Source organism: Rhinopithecus bieti, unplaced genomic scaffold (genome assembly GCF_001698545.2).
Source record: "Rhinopithecus bieti isolate Rb0 unplaced genomic scaffold, ASM169854v2 scaffold_26426, whole genome shotgun sequence".
In the NCBI taxonomy this organism is placed as follows: domain Eukaryota; kingdom Metazoa; phylum Chordata; class Mammalia; order Primates; family Cercopithecidae; genus Rhinopithecus; species Rhinopithecus bieti.
The window spans coordinates 263,737-277,649 of NW_016811945.1; the positions used below are offsets into that span (position 1 = coordinate 263,737).

At 60.2% G+C, this 13,913-nt stretch overlaps 2 protein-coding genes across 3 annotated transcripts in view; one reads left to right on the top strand and one right to left on the bottom strand.

Annotated features, from left to right (window-relative positions):
- SPTBN5 (spectrin beta, non-erythrocytic 5) overlaps positions 1-3,356 on the top strand; it is a 49,313-nt gene extending 45,957 nt beyond the window's left edge. Inside the window, exons 63-67 of the mRNA XM_017895405.1 lie at positions 243-329; positions 462-553; positions 675-760; positions 1,646-1,736; positions 2,947-3,356. Coding sequence (XP_017750894.1) covers positions 243-329; positions 462-553; positions 675-760; positions 1,646-1,736; positions 2,947-2,959 — 369 coding nt within the window. The 3' untranslated portion in view covers positions 2,960-3,356. The remainder of the gene's footprint in view (positions 1-242; positions 330-461; positions 554-674; positions 761-1,645; positions 1,737-2,946) is intronic.
- A 12-nt stretch (positions 3,357-3,368) lies between these two features.
- Positions 3,369-13,795, bottom strand: PLA2G4B (phospholipase A2 group IVB). 2 transcript variants are annotated; one of them, XM_017895401.1, is made up of 21 exons: positions 12,622-13,795; positions 11,358-11,430; positions 10,944-11,080; positions 10,699-10,830; positions 10,523-10,563; positions 10,345-10,387; positions 10,048-10,102; positions 9,650-9,780; positions 9,298-9,381; positions 8,988-9,025; positions 7,719-7,854; positions 6,931-7,067; positions 6,476-6,698; positions 6,234-6,351; positions 5,781-5,918; positions 5,508-5,612; positions 5,164-5,343; positions 4,713-4,879; positions 4,295-4,345; positions 4,014-4,200; positions 3,369-3,887 (listed from the first exon to the last, which is right to left on the bottom strand). In XM_017895401.1, the coding sequence occupies exons 1-21, from the start codon at positions 12,628-12,630 to the stop codon at positions 3,676-3,678; spliced, it is 2,397 nt and encodes a 798-aa protein (XP_017750890.1). In that variant the 5' UTR covers positions 12,631-13,795; the 3' UTR covers positions 3,369-3,675. The 2 variants fall into 2 exon arrangements, with proteins under 2 accessions (XP_017750890.1, XP_017750891.1); XM_017895402.1 differs by lacking the exon at positions 4,295-4,345.
- Between the last annotated feature and the right edge of the window lie 118 nt (positions 13,796-13,913).

Genomic DNA, 13,913 nt, shown 5'->3' on the forward strand with positions numbered 1-13,913 from the left:
CCCCCCCCCCCCCCCCCCCCACCCAGGAGGTGCTGGGATTCCTCCTCCCTCCCTGCTCTTCCCCTTCTGCTTGATTTCTCCTGTCAGAGCCCCTCTGTGGCTTCCCTTTCCCCACAGGGACTTTGGTCCAATCCATTGCTTTTCCTGGGAGGCTCCACACACACAGCGAGGCATGGACAGGCCCTAGCTCCAACTTCCCTTCTGCACATGGCTCATGTGGCCTTCCCGCCTCCCCTCCACAGCCCAGCTCGAGCTCCTGGGACAGCTGCCATGGGACCTTGCAGGGCAACTCCCTGAGCCTGTTCCTGGATGAGAGGATGGCAAAGGAGGTACCAGGCGGGGTGGGGGAGATGCAGACATTGGGGTGCTGGGAGACAAGGCAGAGGGGCCCCAGGACAGAGGGACCACACAGGGAAAAGCTGAGATGGCCGCACTGACCCCTGCTTTTCATGTCTCCTCAGAAAGTAGCTTCCCTGGCCCTCCTTGACCTCACGGGAGCCCGGTGTGAGAGGCTGCCGGGCCACCATGGCAGGAAACACACATTCTCCTTAAGGTGAGGGGAGAGACATGGACTCCAGCATGGCCCCCAGCAGCCACCTGGCTCAGTGGGGGCTGGAAGCGTGGGGAACCCCAAAGAGACAGTGGAGAGTTTGATGTGTCTGTGTGGGTGCCAGGCTGACCAGTGGGGAAGAGATCCTGTTTGCAGCACCGTCCGAAGAGCAGGCTGAGAGCTGGTGGCGAGCCCTGGGCAGCACTGCAGGTGGGCTTCAGGGGAAGGATGCGGGGAGGGTGGCCGACTCCCTGGGCCCTAAGCTTCTGGGCCCCTGTCGTTTTATGCATCCTCAGGAGGTTTCACAGTTAGCATCTCTAACCCCCGAAAAGTAAGTTGGACTTACTGTTTTTTCTCCAAGAATTTAGGTCCCAGAGAGGTTAAGCCACTTGCCCAAGATCACACAGCTAATTAGCAGCAGAGATAGGGCCAGTTTTGAGCCCCAAGCTGTGTCCTGGTCCTGTTCTGCACCTTTTGGAGTCTGCCATTCTGAGACTGCCCCAAGCCCTTCCTGCCAAGATCCTCATGGACTGTTCCTCCAGGGGCTTTCCAGGCTCTGTTCTGTCTGACCTGGGGGCTTCTTTAACCTTCTAGTCCTCAGACAACTTTGAATGTCACCACCTTGACAGTAAGCAAGCCGGGTTCTACTCGGAGGAATATACAGACAACCCCTTGGACCACTTTCTTCCATGGTCAGCGTGCTCTGCCGAGGCTCCATGTGGACATAGTGTGTTCAGGGAATGTGTCTGGGATCCTAGCTCTGTCTGGTTTCCCTGGACTCTCCTCTCAAGAGTCTGTCTTCCCAGAAGCCCAAAGGGATCTTGAGTTTGGCATTCCAGAATCCCCCACCTCCTGAGAAAGGCTCAGCCTTTCTTAACTCACCTGCGAGGAGTTTTCTAAGAGGCAGGACACATGGGGGAAAAACCTGCCCACGAGTGCTCAGCCCACCCCGCACCCCCACGTGGGAAGGGCCTGGCATGGCCAGGCTGCCTAAGGCTGTGCTGAGCCTCCAGAAGCTGGAGGAAGGAGCAGCCAGACCTGGCGCCTGCAGGTGGTCTGGGCCGGGCTAGCAGTGGTTATTCCCTTGCTCTGCAGCCCAGAGTCTGAGCCCGGAACTCAAAGCCAAACCTGTCAACTCTCCGAATGAGTGCGCGACCAAGGATGCCCGGCCTGGATGTCTGCTCAGGTGGGACACACCTGGGCGGGGGGAGCAGGGCGGGGAGCCCTGGGCTTCAGTGGCTGGCAGGTGCTGCCCTCTGAAGCCTGAGATTCTGGGCCTCAGGCTGACTCTGTTGGGCTGTGGGGAAATACTACTGGACACTCAGCTGAGAGGAATCCAGGCCACAAGGCCCAGATTTCCAGACTCAACAGCGCTCCCCTCCCAGGGCTCACTCCATGCCCTCCACAGTGTGGGGGCCCTGTAGACAAAGCTGCCTGGGCTCCCTGTGCCCCTCCTGCCCCTCCTGCTTGGCTGCTTGTAGGAGGGGCAGCCAGGTTTCCCTCTGCCCGGTGCTGAGAGCCTGCCTGGGTTTGTTTCCCAGGGGCCCATGCCCTCCTCACTTTCCTCCCTCCTCTCTGCTCTCCAAGGCACAGCACATTGGCAGGACGGCCAGACCCTGCCCCACCCTTGTTCCAACCCATTCTCTACCTGGTCCTCCCCTGCTTTCCTCAATCCCCACTCCACGGCAACGGAGAGGGCCAGTATGTCCTGGACTGCAGGCCAGGGAGGAGGAGATGCGAAGGTGGATGTACAGGGCAGGTGGCTCTTACCTGGCTCCTCGGTCCCTTGTAGATCCCAGCATCATTTCGATGCTCAACCCCCTCACCCACATCTCCTTCCCCTCCAAACCAGAGGGCTTCAGGCTCTCCAGGGGGAGGGGACACCTGGGGGTAGGTGAAAATGGAGGAGGGATTGGAGACAGGCACATTCTCTGTGCATGGGCCCCATGCCAGATGAGCCTAGACATGCACACGCATATACAGCTGTGTGCCTGGAGGGCTCATACCACAAGGGGTGGCAGCCACGGCTGTGGTCTCCAGTGTAACCATCTGCTCCCAGTCCTGCAGGGCCCAATATATGATTTAGATGATGTGTTGCTGATAAGACAGGCCTTGTCCTGGACACAGTGGCTCCTGAGGCTACCAGGACAGCCATTTCTTCTGCTGTCTCTAGCTCAGGGCTGGGGTTGCTAGGCCTGCTGACAGACGTAGAGTTGGGTTATGAGAATCGAGGCAATTCCCACTCCTTATCCACAGCTGCTGCCGCGCCTGTCAGCTCTGAAATCCACGCCCACACTTATTCTAGGAGGCTGGCTGGTCCGGGGAGGGCAGCGCACCAGTATTTGGAGAAGATCTGGGGTGGCCATACCCTACTAAATTCACTGTTTTCCCAACAGGTCTGATCCCTGACGTGAACCCCAGGGCAACACCAAACTTCAGGGCCACAAGCGAGGACGCATTTCCCCAGGCCCAGCTTCTGGAATAGACAGTTCCTTGTTACAAGATGGCTCCCACCATGTGGCAGGAAACAGCCATTGCCTGGCCTCCCCTTGCACTCCTGTCTGGGTGAAGAGGAGACGTGTTCCAGCAGAGCAGGTGGGCAAGGCCAGGGCTACCCCAGGCCCACGTTGCCGCCTCCTTGCTTGGAAGGGGTGACTGAGCACAGGTAGATGTGGACGTGTACAGAGAATCTACTCTTCGGAGGAAGCCCACACCGACGAGCGAGCTCTGTACCAGCCCTTGCCATGTACAACCAAAAGCCTAGAATGACATGGCCCTTCTCCGCAGTAATAACAGCTGGTCTCAGATACATAGCGCCTCACATTTGTATGAGTCTGTAATGTATCAAGTGTTCCATCTCACCTTGTACAACTACTCAAGGTAGCGCAGAAGGGAAAACAGACACGGGCCATGGGGTGATTACACAAATGGGCTCGGCCTCCTTACCCCACTGCAAACTGCTGAGGCCCCAGGGAGCTCCCAGCCCTCAGCATGGACCCTGGAACAGGGTCACCTGAGCCCCAGAGGCTCTGAAGCACTGGGTGGTGACAGTTCCCACCTGCAACTCAGCAGCCAGGGAATGAATGAGAGTCAGGGGTGGCAGGGCCAGGCAGGGGCTCCGGCTGTCACTGGGGCCTGCGCTGCCGCCTCCGCTGCACCGCCTGGCGCAGGGCCTCCAGCAGCTGCTCCCGGTTGTTGCAGACATTGTAATGTGTCAGGCGCAGCAGCTTGTCCACATCCTCCTGGCTGTAGGTCACCTTCGTGTAGTGGTAGGGAGAGTCCACTGAAGACAGGTTCACCTCCCCAGCCGCCGCCTCCTCAGGTGTCCGCCGGACCCCTGTGGAGAGAGTGGAGGCTGGCATGGGGGAACATGTTGTGGGGAAGGTGGGTTTGGAGACGCACAGGGGACACAGGAAGTGTGGGGGACTAGGGCAGCAGGAGCGGGAGATGAACAGCGGCTCACCAGGGGCCGAGTACTCCCGGAAGGAGTCGCTGACAAGAGGGAAGTGCAGCACCGCAGGGGCTCCGGGGCAGGTGGGGTCAGAGAAGGTGTGGCACTCCCGAGGCTGGAGCTGCTCTTCCGGGCTGGGCGAGATGGGCGGGAACGGGATCCCCTGCTCCTGGCAGAACCGGCCCAGGAGCTGCAGCTGCTGCAGGGCAGGCAGAAGGGGCGTCAGAGGGACAGGACCCCTGGTGTCCTCAACACTGGGGCTGACGATGTGAGATGCACCAAGATTCACGGACCTGGGGCTCAAATGCCAAGTCAGGGTCTCCAGTGGGGCCTACGAAGCCAGCCTTTGGGAAAAAAAACGCCACACCTGACAAGCCTCAGTGGCAGCTCCTCTGGGGCTAGACGGAGCTGGGCTGCTCCCAGCACTGCAGTTCTGACACTGGGAGGCAGAGCAGACTCGGCAGGTGGGCCCAGAGGCCCAGGACCACACCTCGCAGGTCAGTAAAGGGGACCCAGATACAAGATAAAACCTCGCCAGCTTCCCAACTTCCGGAAGAGAATGAGCAAATTAACAGATTCCAGTGTCCCAGTCACATGCAGTCACTGTCACGGCTCCTAAAGGAAGCTGGACCAGACACTGGACTCCAAAGCCCCTCTCTTCAGGGGGCAGGGGCCACCCACCACCTCCCATACCTGCCCACCCTCCCCAACCTGGAAGGCTCCGTGGAGGTTGTAGTCCAATGACAGGATGAGGTCCACGTCCCGAGTGGGCTGCAGGAGGGGCAGGCAGCTGGTGTTGATGAGGTAGCCAACATCCAGCAGGCACAGGTGGGGCTCCGAGGGTGTCAGCTGGTTGGGGAGCCCATCCAGAGTGGTAGCTGGAAGGTTGGGGAGAGCAGCAATTGTCACGGATATCAAGGGTACCAGATTCCTGCTGGAAGGAGAGACTCTGGCCTCTGGCCCCTGCTTTCCTGCTGAACTAACACCCCCGCAGCCCGGCAGGTGGGCCCTGGGTCCCCAAGACAAGGAGAAAAAGACCCCTGCTCCAAGCAGTCCAGGGAATCGAGCTCAAAGCAGAACGGGAGTGGACCGGGAGGGGTGTCTGGAGCTGGGGACTCAAGGCTCAGGTGGCCACAGGAGGACTGTTGAGAGAAGCAGGTACCTTTCCAGGTGGAGAAGTGAGGATGCTGAAAGTAGTCTTTGTGGAAATGGAGGCCACGCAGGAAATTATGTGTGGCCTGGGCCAGTGGGCGCCGTGTCAGAAGATCAGTGAAAAACGCAGCTATCCTGCTGGCTGTTGAGGGTGGTTCTTCTATCTTCAAAAGGGGGACCTGTTCCTTGTCTACACAGGCAAGGTAGGGGTGTGGGAGGAGAACGGGGACTCCTGCATCTTTATCCCCACCTTGGTGGTGACCCTGGAGGGGGAAGAGGTGAGACCCCCCGCCCCCTGGTACAGCCCCAGCTGGCTGCCTCTTGGCACCCTTATGAAGGGGCCGGAGCACCTACCCAGGTTGGCCTGGTTCCTGACCCAGCGGTCCCAGAACTGGCTGGGCTCTGAGGCCCAGTATAAGCTGTCCTGGAGGTTGGCTGCATACAGGTTGCTCCAGATACCTGAAAGAGCGGCCGTGAGGGAAGAGGGTGCCCAACTCCTGTCCCAACCCTACCCTTCCCCATGGCCAGTCCTGACCCAGGAAGCTCTTCTGACCGAGGGCCACCCTCTCACTCAGGGCCCATTTTCCCTGCTCGGCCCAGCTTCCCCAGCCTGCCCAGTGCCCTCACCTTCTAAGAAGCAGATGCGGGACTCAGGGAGCTTCCTCGTCAGCCGCCCCATGAAGAACTCAGAGCCGAACAGCTCCGAGGGGATGAAGGTCCCATACTTGGGGAAGCCGACCTCGTAGGGAGAGAACTCGCACCACTCTGTGAGGAGGCCACCCCTCAGCCTCATGGTGCAGAGCCCTTAGGCACCCGCACCCCCACCCAGGGCTTTGCTTTAGGGCAGCCGAGGACCAGGAGGCCCAGGCCTTGTGGCTTGGGCTTTGTGCATGGGACCTAAGGCCCCTGCCTCCTTCCCAAAGGCCCAAGGGACCCTGGTAGGGTGTCAGTCTCCAGAAAGCACAGGACCTGGCCCAGGAGAGGTGGGTGTGACATCTGCTGTCTGCACACAGGCCCCGTCTCCCCTTACTCCACCAACCGCGAGGGCACAGGTCTCATCTCAGCTCTGGGGCCACTCACCCCCAAACTCAAAAGTGGACAGGCTCTGCCCCTTGGTGTTGAGGGCACAGTAGATGGGCAGAGGGTTCTGGCCATGACTCAGGGCCTCCCGCTGATCTGAGAGCTTGTGGTCATGGGGCTGGGGAAAGACGAGTGGAACCTAAACCCACAGCTGCCTGGGTGCCCAGGCCTTTCCCACCCTGCCGTCCAGTGCCGTGCCCCAGCTCCAGCCCTGGCTCTGCCCCCGGCCGCAGCCCCTGCACCTTGTCGTGCAGCAGCGCCTCGTTGATGAGGGCCCACAGGCTGGTGAAGCAGCTTGGGTAGCCCAGGCGGGCACGCTCAGCCAGCTCCTGCCGGTACCGCTGCAGCTGGCTGGGGGCCAGCACACCGAGCTTGCTCTTGGTCACCTGGGTCTTTAGCAACTCAGTGGGCCCTGCCAGGTCCTTCTGAGACCACTCTGGGTCCTCATAGAGGTTGGCCAAGGCCCTGGGAAAAGCCAAAGCCAGAGGGCTGTCACTGAAGGGCCCTCCAGACCTCACGTGCCCCGGGTTTTCTAGGACAACAGCCTGGCAGGGACCTCCCCAGGGTCTCCTGGAGCACATTTCTCCCTGGCACGTTCATTCTCCCAGCCCTTCTAGTTTGCTCAGAGGCCTAGGAGAACCCTGGCACCAGCACCCCCTGCCACACAGGGTCCAGCATCAGCCTGCCCCGAGCTCACCAGGTGGAGCCCGAGGCCCCGGTAATGTAGGAGACGCAATCCAAGAGGCCCAGCTCCTGCAGGCCGGCCAGCTGCCCGTACAGGGAAGTCATTGCCCGGATCCCACCGCCAGTGGCCATAATAGCTACCACAGGGATCTGGAAAAGAAGACAGCCAGGCCTGCAGAGGCCCTAGGGACGGGAAGGCCAAGCCACGGGAAGAGGAGGGAGCAGGTCAAGTGGTCACCCAGCCCACAGCTAAGGCCTGATCACAGGTCTTGGGACCAGTTCTGAGTCAGTCCTGGGGGCCAGAAACAGCCTTAGTGAGCGCCCAGCTCCTCCAGTCCTAAGGGCTCCAGGAAAAAATGGCCCAGGCAAGTTCTGAGCCTCATCTCCTCGCCCTCAGCCCTCGAGTCTGATGCTCACTTTCTGGAAGACCCAGGGCCCACCTTAAAATTTTCCCAAATTGCTATCACCCCCCCAGGAGATGGCCCAGGCTAATAGGAACCTCCTGAGGCACCCCGGGACCAACACACCTCATGCCAGCTATCTGTCTCACTCCTCAGACAGGCTAGGCTGAGAACCAGGAAACAGAGTAGGAAAGGCAGCCCTACGAGGCAGCTCCCGGGTGGGCTCCAGGCACCTCAAGCAACACTCTGCCTGTGCCAAGTCCCTGCTAACGCCGGGCGAGAGGAAGCAGGGTGGGGACAGGCAGCTACGAACTCTGGTCTAGATCAGGGACAAGCAGCTCCAGTGTTCAGCACTGAACAATCAAGTCCGGGGACACCCCATCCAGCCCAGCCCCCAAACCTCGTCCTCTTGCAGGTCTCCATCTAGCTGCAGGGCCTGCCGCAAGGCCGCGGCCACCACCTGCTTCCTCCTGCTCAGGAAGGCCTGTTCCTCTGCACAGGGCCTGAAGCCCAGTCGCACGGCCAGCTGCCTCGGTCTGGCAGGGGAGGGAAGAGACCATGAGACAGCTCTCAGCCCTCCCCAGAGAATGGAAAGCTGGGTCTGCCTCACCTGCACTGCCCTCCCTCCTCTCCCCCACCCTCACTGCCACTCCTGTGTCACAAGACTGCAGTTTGACACCTAGGGAGAGTGTGTCCATGTGGACATGCTTGGGAATGCAGCAAAGCAGACTGGCGGGACACAGAATTCCGTGGCTGTAAGAGGCTGCTTGGGATCCCAGGTGCAGATAGGCCCCCAGGAAGGACCTACACCATGGATCCCCCATCCAAGTCTCCTGCTCTGTCCCTCACCCATGGAGTTCAAAAATGACTACAAAGAGGGTGGATGCCAGGTGCAGTGGCTCACGCCTGTACTCCCAGCACTTTGGGAGGCTGAGGCAGGCATATAACTTGAGGCCAGGAGTTCAAGACCAGCCTGGCCAACATGGGGAAATCCTGTCTCCACGAAAAATAAAATATAAATATAAAATATAAAACCAGGTATGGTGGCGGCACCTGTAATCCCAGCTACTCGGGAGGCTGAGGCAGGAGAATCGCTTGAACCCCAGAGGCGGAGGTTGCAGTGAGCCAGTATCACGCCATTACACTCCAGCTTGGGCAACAGACTCTGTCTCAAAAAAAAAAAAAAAAAAAAAAAAAGATGGGGAGGGGCAGAAAAGGGCCAATGATTCTGTCTCCGAGAGGTGAGAAGCCGCTGTCCCAAGACGGTGGGCGACAACTCTACGAAGATCATTTAAGATCCGGCCATAACAGCTTCCACTCAAAAGGGTGCAATTTCCCCTCTTCTCTCCCTTGGTTTTCCTGCCCTCTCTGTGCCCCAAACCATGTTACCATTTTCCATCCTCACCTCCCTGCGTTTTCCAGCCAAACATTTATCAAGTGCTCCCCAGGTGCCTGGCACTGGGCTGGCCGCTCACTCATCCCTCCGACCATAGGTGCTAAGGCTCCTCCCAGTACTTTGTGCCCCCTGCTGAGTGCCAGCCTGCGCCCCTTCAGAGAGCATGAGGATGAGGGGTGGCTGTTTCTCCCCCTCACTCCTCCAGGCCTGCTCCAGCCCCGGGCCCCCGTTACTTTTCCAGGGCCTTGCCCAGTCCCCAGCCAGGCCTCTCACCCTGCTTCTTTTTTCAGCTCCACTCTCATCAGGGGGTCCTGAAAACCATGAAGGCCCCAGTCACAAAGGTCGGCCACCTCCACCCAGCTGTGCTCCTCTTACCCTGACCCCAGGCATACCACCCCCCCACTGTCTCCACAGGGGCCAGGCCTGAAGCAGGGATGCTCAGAGGGTACTTCCCAAAGAGCCTGGCCCCCGGCACCTGCTCAGGGTGTGGCCCACGGAGAGAAGCGGGAAGCAGGCCCGTCCCTCTGTGGCCTGGGGCCCAGCCCAGTCCAGGCACCTCACTTCCTCCCCTGGGAGGCAGTACCTGGGACGTGGGGAAGACAAGCCTCACCACTTGGTCAGAGGGCAGGGCACTCAGTGGCACCTTTAGTTGCTCCTCGGGGGCATCCTTTAGGGGACAAAAACAGAGACCTAAGAATCTTTACGCTTCCGCTCCTCGCACGGACCTCACCAAACTCCCACCGGCAGCCATAGAGGTATGGGAGGGACGGACAGGGGAGGCCAGCATGGGCCCACACGTGCTGCCAACGTGCCCACACTGCCAGGTGGGGCAGAGGTCAGGCTGGGAGGAGGCGCTGAGCCAGGGTACTGGGAGGAGGTGCGGAGGGAGGGAGGAAGTTCTGGGGGCCCCGCCTCCAGGGAGCGAGGCACACTACCTGTAGGTGAATCCTCAGCTCCTGTTCCCAGCAGGCTGGGCAGTGGAAGCGGAAGGTGCCAGTGCCCACAGAGGCCTCCTGCGGACCCTCACAGGACCCAGGAACCACAAGCTGAACTCTGCGCTCTGAGGCTGGAAAGAGGAACCAGAGCAGAGAGGCTGAGGACGGTATCTCTGCCCACAGAACCCATCTTGCTGGGAGGCCTGGAGGACACCTCCCTCCCCCCGCTGAAATAGTCTGGTCAGGCCGGGGCTACGAGATGGAGCCCCCACCACAGTCCCCCTGGGAAGGCCTAAGGGGAAAGCTCAGGCTCCAGGGAGCCCCAGAGAATTGTCCAATGCTTAAAGGGGGAAGACGGGCTGAGAGCCGGGGGCTGTCCCAGTGAGTTGGGGACTCACGCTTCTGGTCTCCTGTCTCCTCCAGTTGAACGTGCAAGCAGGAGAGCTCCCGGGCCTGAGTCATGAAGAGAGCCCCTCAGACACTAACCCCACCCCCATTCAGGGCCCCGCCCTCCCAGCACCCTGGCTCCTGCTGGTCTGCACTTCATTACCTGGACCCTTGAGATTGTATTCCCTTAACAAACTGAAATCCCAGGGTCTCCAGACAGAGGCAGCGGTGGGCCTGTGCCTCAAGCTGCTGGCATGAGGGAGTCCCGGGGACCCCAGACCACCTCCCAGAGCACTGGTCACACTCACCACCAGAACGCCATTGCTGACGAGCTGCTCGCCACAGTCAGCCCTGGAAAGAGATCCCAAAGCCCCCTTAGTGGGAGTCCAGGTTCTCACCCCACAGAGACCTGGGCATCCCCCAGGCACTAGTGCTGTCCTTCCCACGAGGCACTCCCACCCAAACTGCCCCAGGCCCCTGACTCACAGACTCTGCAGGCGAAATTCAACTTCCAGGCACCCCTCACCCTGGGAAGAGAGCCAGAAGCGAGTTAGAAAGGGTCAGAAGGAGCGCGCATGTGTCAGTGAGCATGAGAGACGTGCGTGCATGTGGAGATTTCAACCCAGACAGCAGCTGGGGCTGCCGTGGCAACACCGCCTTGCCTGAGGGCTCAGTGAGAAGCTCTCGTGCCGCAACTCCCCAGCCCGCAGAGTCCCCGCATCAAACAGCACTGACAACACAGGGTCATCTCCGGTCACCAGGTCCTGGTCAAAGACTTTCAGTTCCATGACATTCTGGAAGGGAAAAGAGTGACGGGGCTGCAGGAGGGAGGGGACGGGAAGGTGAGCAGGGCAGCGGCAGCGGCTGGTGGGGATGTGGGTAGAGCTAGCGCTGATGCCTGGCCCACCTTGAGCTGCCTGTGGATCCTGAAGTGAAAGCTCTGGTTCCACACAGGGCTACTGCTGTTCTTGACTGTGCGTGTCTGGAGCCTGTGGCTGCAGGCTGTGGGCAGCCAGAGAGTCACGTAGCAGTCAGAGGGGGTCACTGTGGGAAGGAAGAAGTGCCCAGTGGTGGCCAAGAGCCCTTCCCAGCCACCCAGACCCACTTCCTTCCATCACCTGGAGCTCCATGTGGGGTAAGACTAAGGGGAGGGGAAGTGGGGGGCAGAGGCAGAGCCCCAGCTGCCACCTTCCACCCAGAAGCTCCTCTAAGCCCCCTCCTCTAGGCCCTGCCCACCAGCCCACCCGCCTCCACCAAATCCAGCCACAGCACCCTCCTCCTCCCTCAGCCCAGCACAGGCGCCAGGGCGGTGCGCACTCACCTAGGTCCTTAGAGGGTAGGCGATGGGCCCTCAGGACATGAACCGTGAGCAGGCAGGTCCTGGACACCTCTGCCTGCAGAGGCGGGAGAGGGGAGACCTGCTACAGGCTGATGAAGCCAAGGGTGACAGGGGCCGCAAAGGAGGCTGGAGCCTTAAGGCCTAATCCTGAACCCCAGGCCTGTCCTCCATCCCATCAGAATCCTGAATCAACAAGAGGAGACATGACATCTCCATCATGATGCCTGCCAGCACTCACACAACGCTCTGCGCCAGCTCTGGGCCAAGGGCTTTGCATACATTAACTCATTTATCGCACAACCACCGTATGCGCAGATACTATTTATGACGACCCACTCCACGAGGAAACTGAGGCACAGAGAAGCAGTCATTTGCCTGAGGTCCAGAATTGGGACTGGAGCCTGGGCAGGCTGGCTCCAGATTTGTGCCTCACACGGACCTGCTTCCGCCTCCTCGGGGTAGTATCCTTTAGGCTCTGCACCCCACATCCCCAGCCCACACCCCAGCTCAGCAGCTTTCAGGCTGGTCTTGGGTGGGAGGGGAAGTGGCACGTCAGGCCCCGGCTGAGCTGCTCTCGCACCCTCCCTCTACCCCTGGTCAGAAGTGCATCCCACAAATGGGCTCTCTCCCGGGCAGGGGAGGCGGCTCCTAGCTCAGACCCCTCACAGGCTGTCACGTCTGCCAGGTCAGGCTGAAGATGGTCCCCCAGTAGCTCCCTCCAAACCCATCCCCCTGGTTCCGGGAATGCAGCCTGGCAGGGTGCACCGGGACCAGGGAAGCCAGTGCCAACTGCTTCCTTTCGGCCTTCTGCCTGCCTCCACAAGGGCCCTAACAGGTCAAGTCCAGGGAGCAACCAGGTCCAGGGCAGTGCTGGAGAGCCTCATCCACCAGGGTCAGCCCAGGGCCCCCACACTCCAGGCAACTGAGTCAGTGGAGCACAGAGCAGCCACTTCCTTCCAGGGCCTCAGGACGGCAGCTGGGAGCCGGTGAGTCTCCAGGGCCCATATCCATGGTGCCAGGGAGCTGTGCCAGGAGACCATTCCCAGGGCAGAAAAAACTCAGGATGGATCCCTCATCCCCAGGCCTCCTTCTCCCCTGGCTTCTGCCCACTGCCTGGGTCTTGTGGTCAATAAACTCCCCTCCCTACACCTGGAGAAGACCACAGCTCCCATAAGAAACATATTCACCAGGCCCCAGGCAGAGAGCAGGGGTCAGAGTGGGGACCCAGTACCCTGCCAGGCCTTACCAGAGCCATGAGACCGAGTCCTTAGGAGCAGGAATGATGGAGCAGTGGCCACAGGATCAAGGACTGTGGGCTTTCTAATCCAGAGCCAGAGATGTAATGTCCCAGTTGGTCCCAAGTCCCTCCCACCCGCTGCCTCTGCTCCACCTAAGCTCCACACCCACTCCTGGACCAGCCACCTGTCCAGGAAACGAGGCACCCTAAGCCTATACTAGAGATCCTGACACCTCCGTGGCACTCGCCAGCCATTACCACCTGGGCCTGCCCCGCCCAGCCCTGAACTCCCAGCTCTGCAGTCCCAGTCCGGAGAGCTTGCTGCCAGGGGCTGAGCAGAAGGAAAGCAGGGGCGAGTCCCAGAACAGCAGCCAAGGGAAGAGTGGAGTGCCCCGTCACAGGCCTTTCGCAACTCTGGCACCTGTTGGACAGGAATGCCCAGTCTTGACTGCAGGGCTCCATCAATCTGAGTGGAGCACCCGGGCCCCCTCACGACAGGCAGGGGAGTGGCTGTCACATAAAACAGCCCTTCAAAGCCAGGTGCTGAGTGGCCAGGGATGAGGCCTGTGGGTTGGCACTCAGGGGCAGGGGGGTTCTCCTGTCTCCAGGGCATGGTTTGTAGGGGGGTCAGAGTGTGGAGACCAACTCCTTCCTCAGAGGGACAGCCCCAGAACAGGCAGGGGCTTCTGTCCCTTCCTGCCTGTGCCTATTATGGGAGAAACAGGGGTTATCCCCAGGGCACCAGGTCCCACCTGCTGCCCCTGAACTGGGGGAGGACAGTAACCATAGCAAAGCCAGGAATAGCTCTCAAGGCCCTGGGCTGAAGAGGTCTAGGCGAGAGAGTTACAAGACTGAGGTCTGCTTGCTTGTCCCAGGGAGGGGCTGCGGTGGCTCTCATGGACAGCGGAACTTGGGCAGCTGACGGCTCTTTGGGCCCAGGCTGGGATCCAGCCCTCACCCCCCAGTGAAGGTCACCCTGAAGTTTTTACCCGAACCTTCAGGCCCTCCTTAGAGCACAAAAGGCAATTTCAAGAGGGAGGATCAGAACATACAACTCATAGGCCGGGCGCAGTGGCTCACGCCTGTAATCCCAGCACTTTGGGAGGCTGAGGCGGGTGGATCACGAGGTCAGGAGATCAAGACAATCCTGGCTAACACGGTGAAACACCATCTCTACTAAAAATACAAAACATTAGCTGGGTGTGGTGGCGGGCGCCTATAGTCCCAGCTACTCGGGAGGCTGAGGCAGAAGAATGGTGTGAACCTGGAGGCGGAGGTTGAAGTGAGCCGAGATCACACCA

What these genes read in the sequence shown, in the direction of transcription:
- PLA2G4B (XM_017895401.1), bottom strand. An exon ending in GGATCCACAGGCAGCTCAAG is followed by an intron (nt 10,831 to 10,943) that starts GTGGGCCAGGCA and finishes TTTCCCTTCCAG; the next exon opens with AATGTCATGGAACTGAAAGT. An exon ending in CAGGAACCAGGCCAACCTGG is followed by an intron (nt 5,344 to 5,507) that starts GTAGGTGCTCCG and finishes TTGCCTGTGTAG; the next exon opens with ACAAGGAACAGGTCCCCCTT.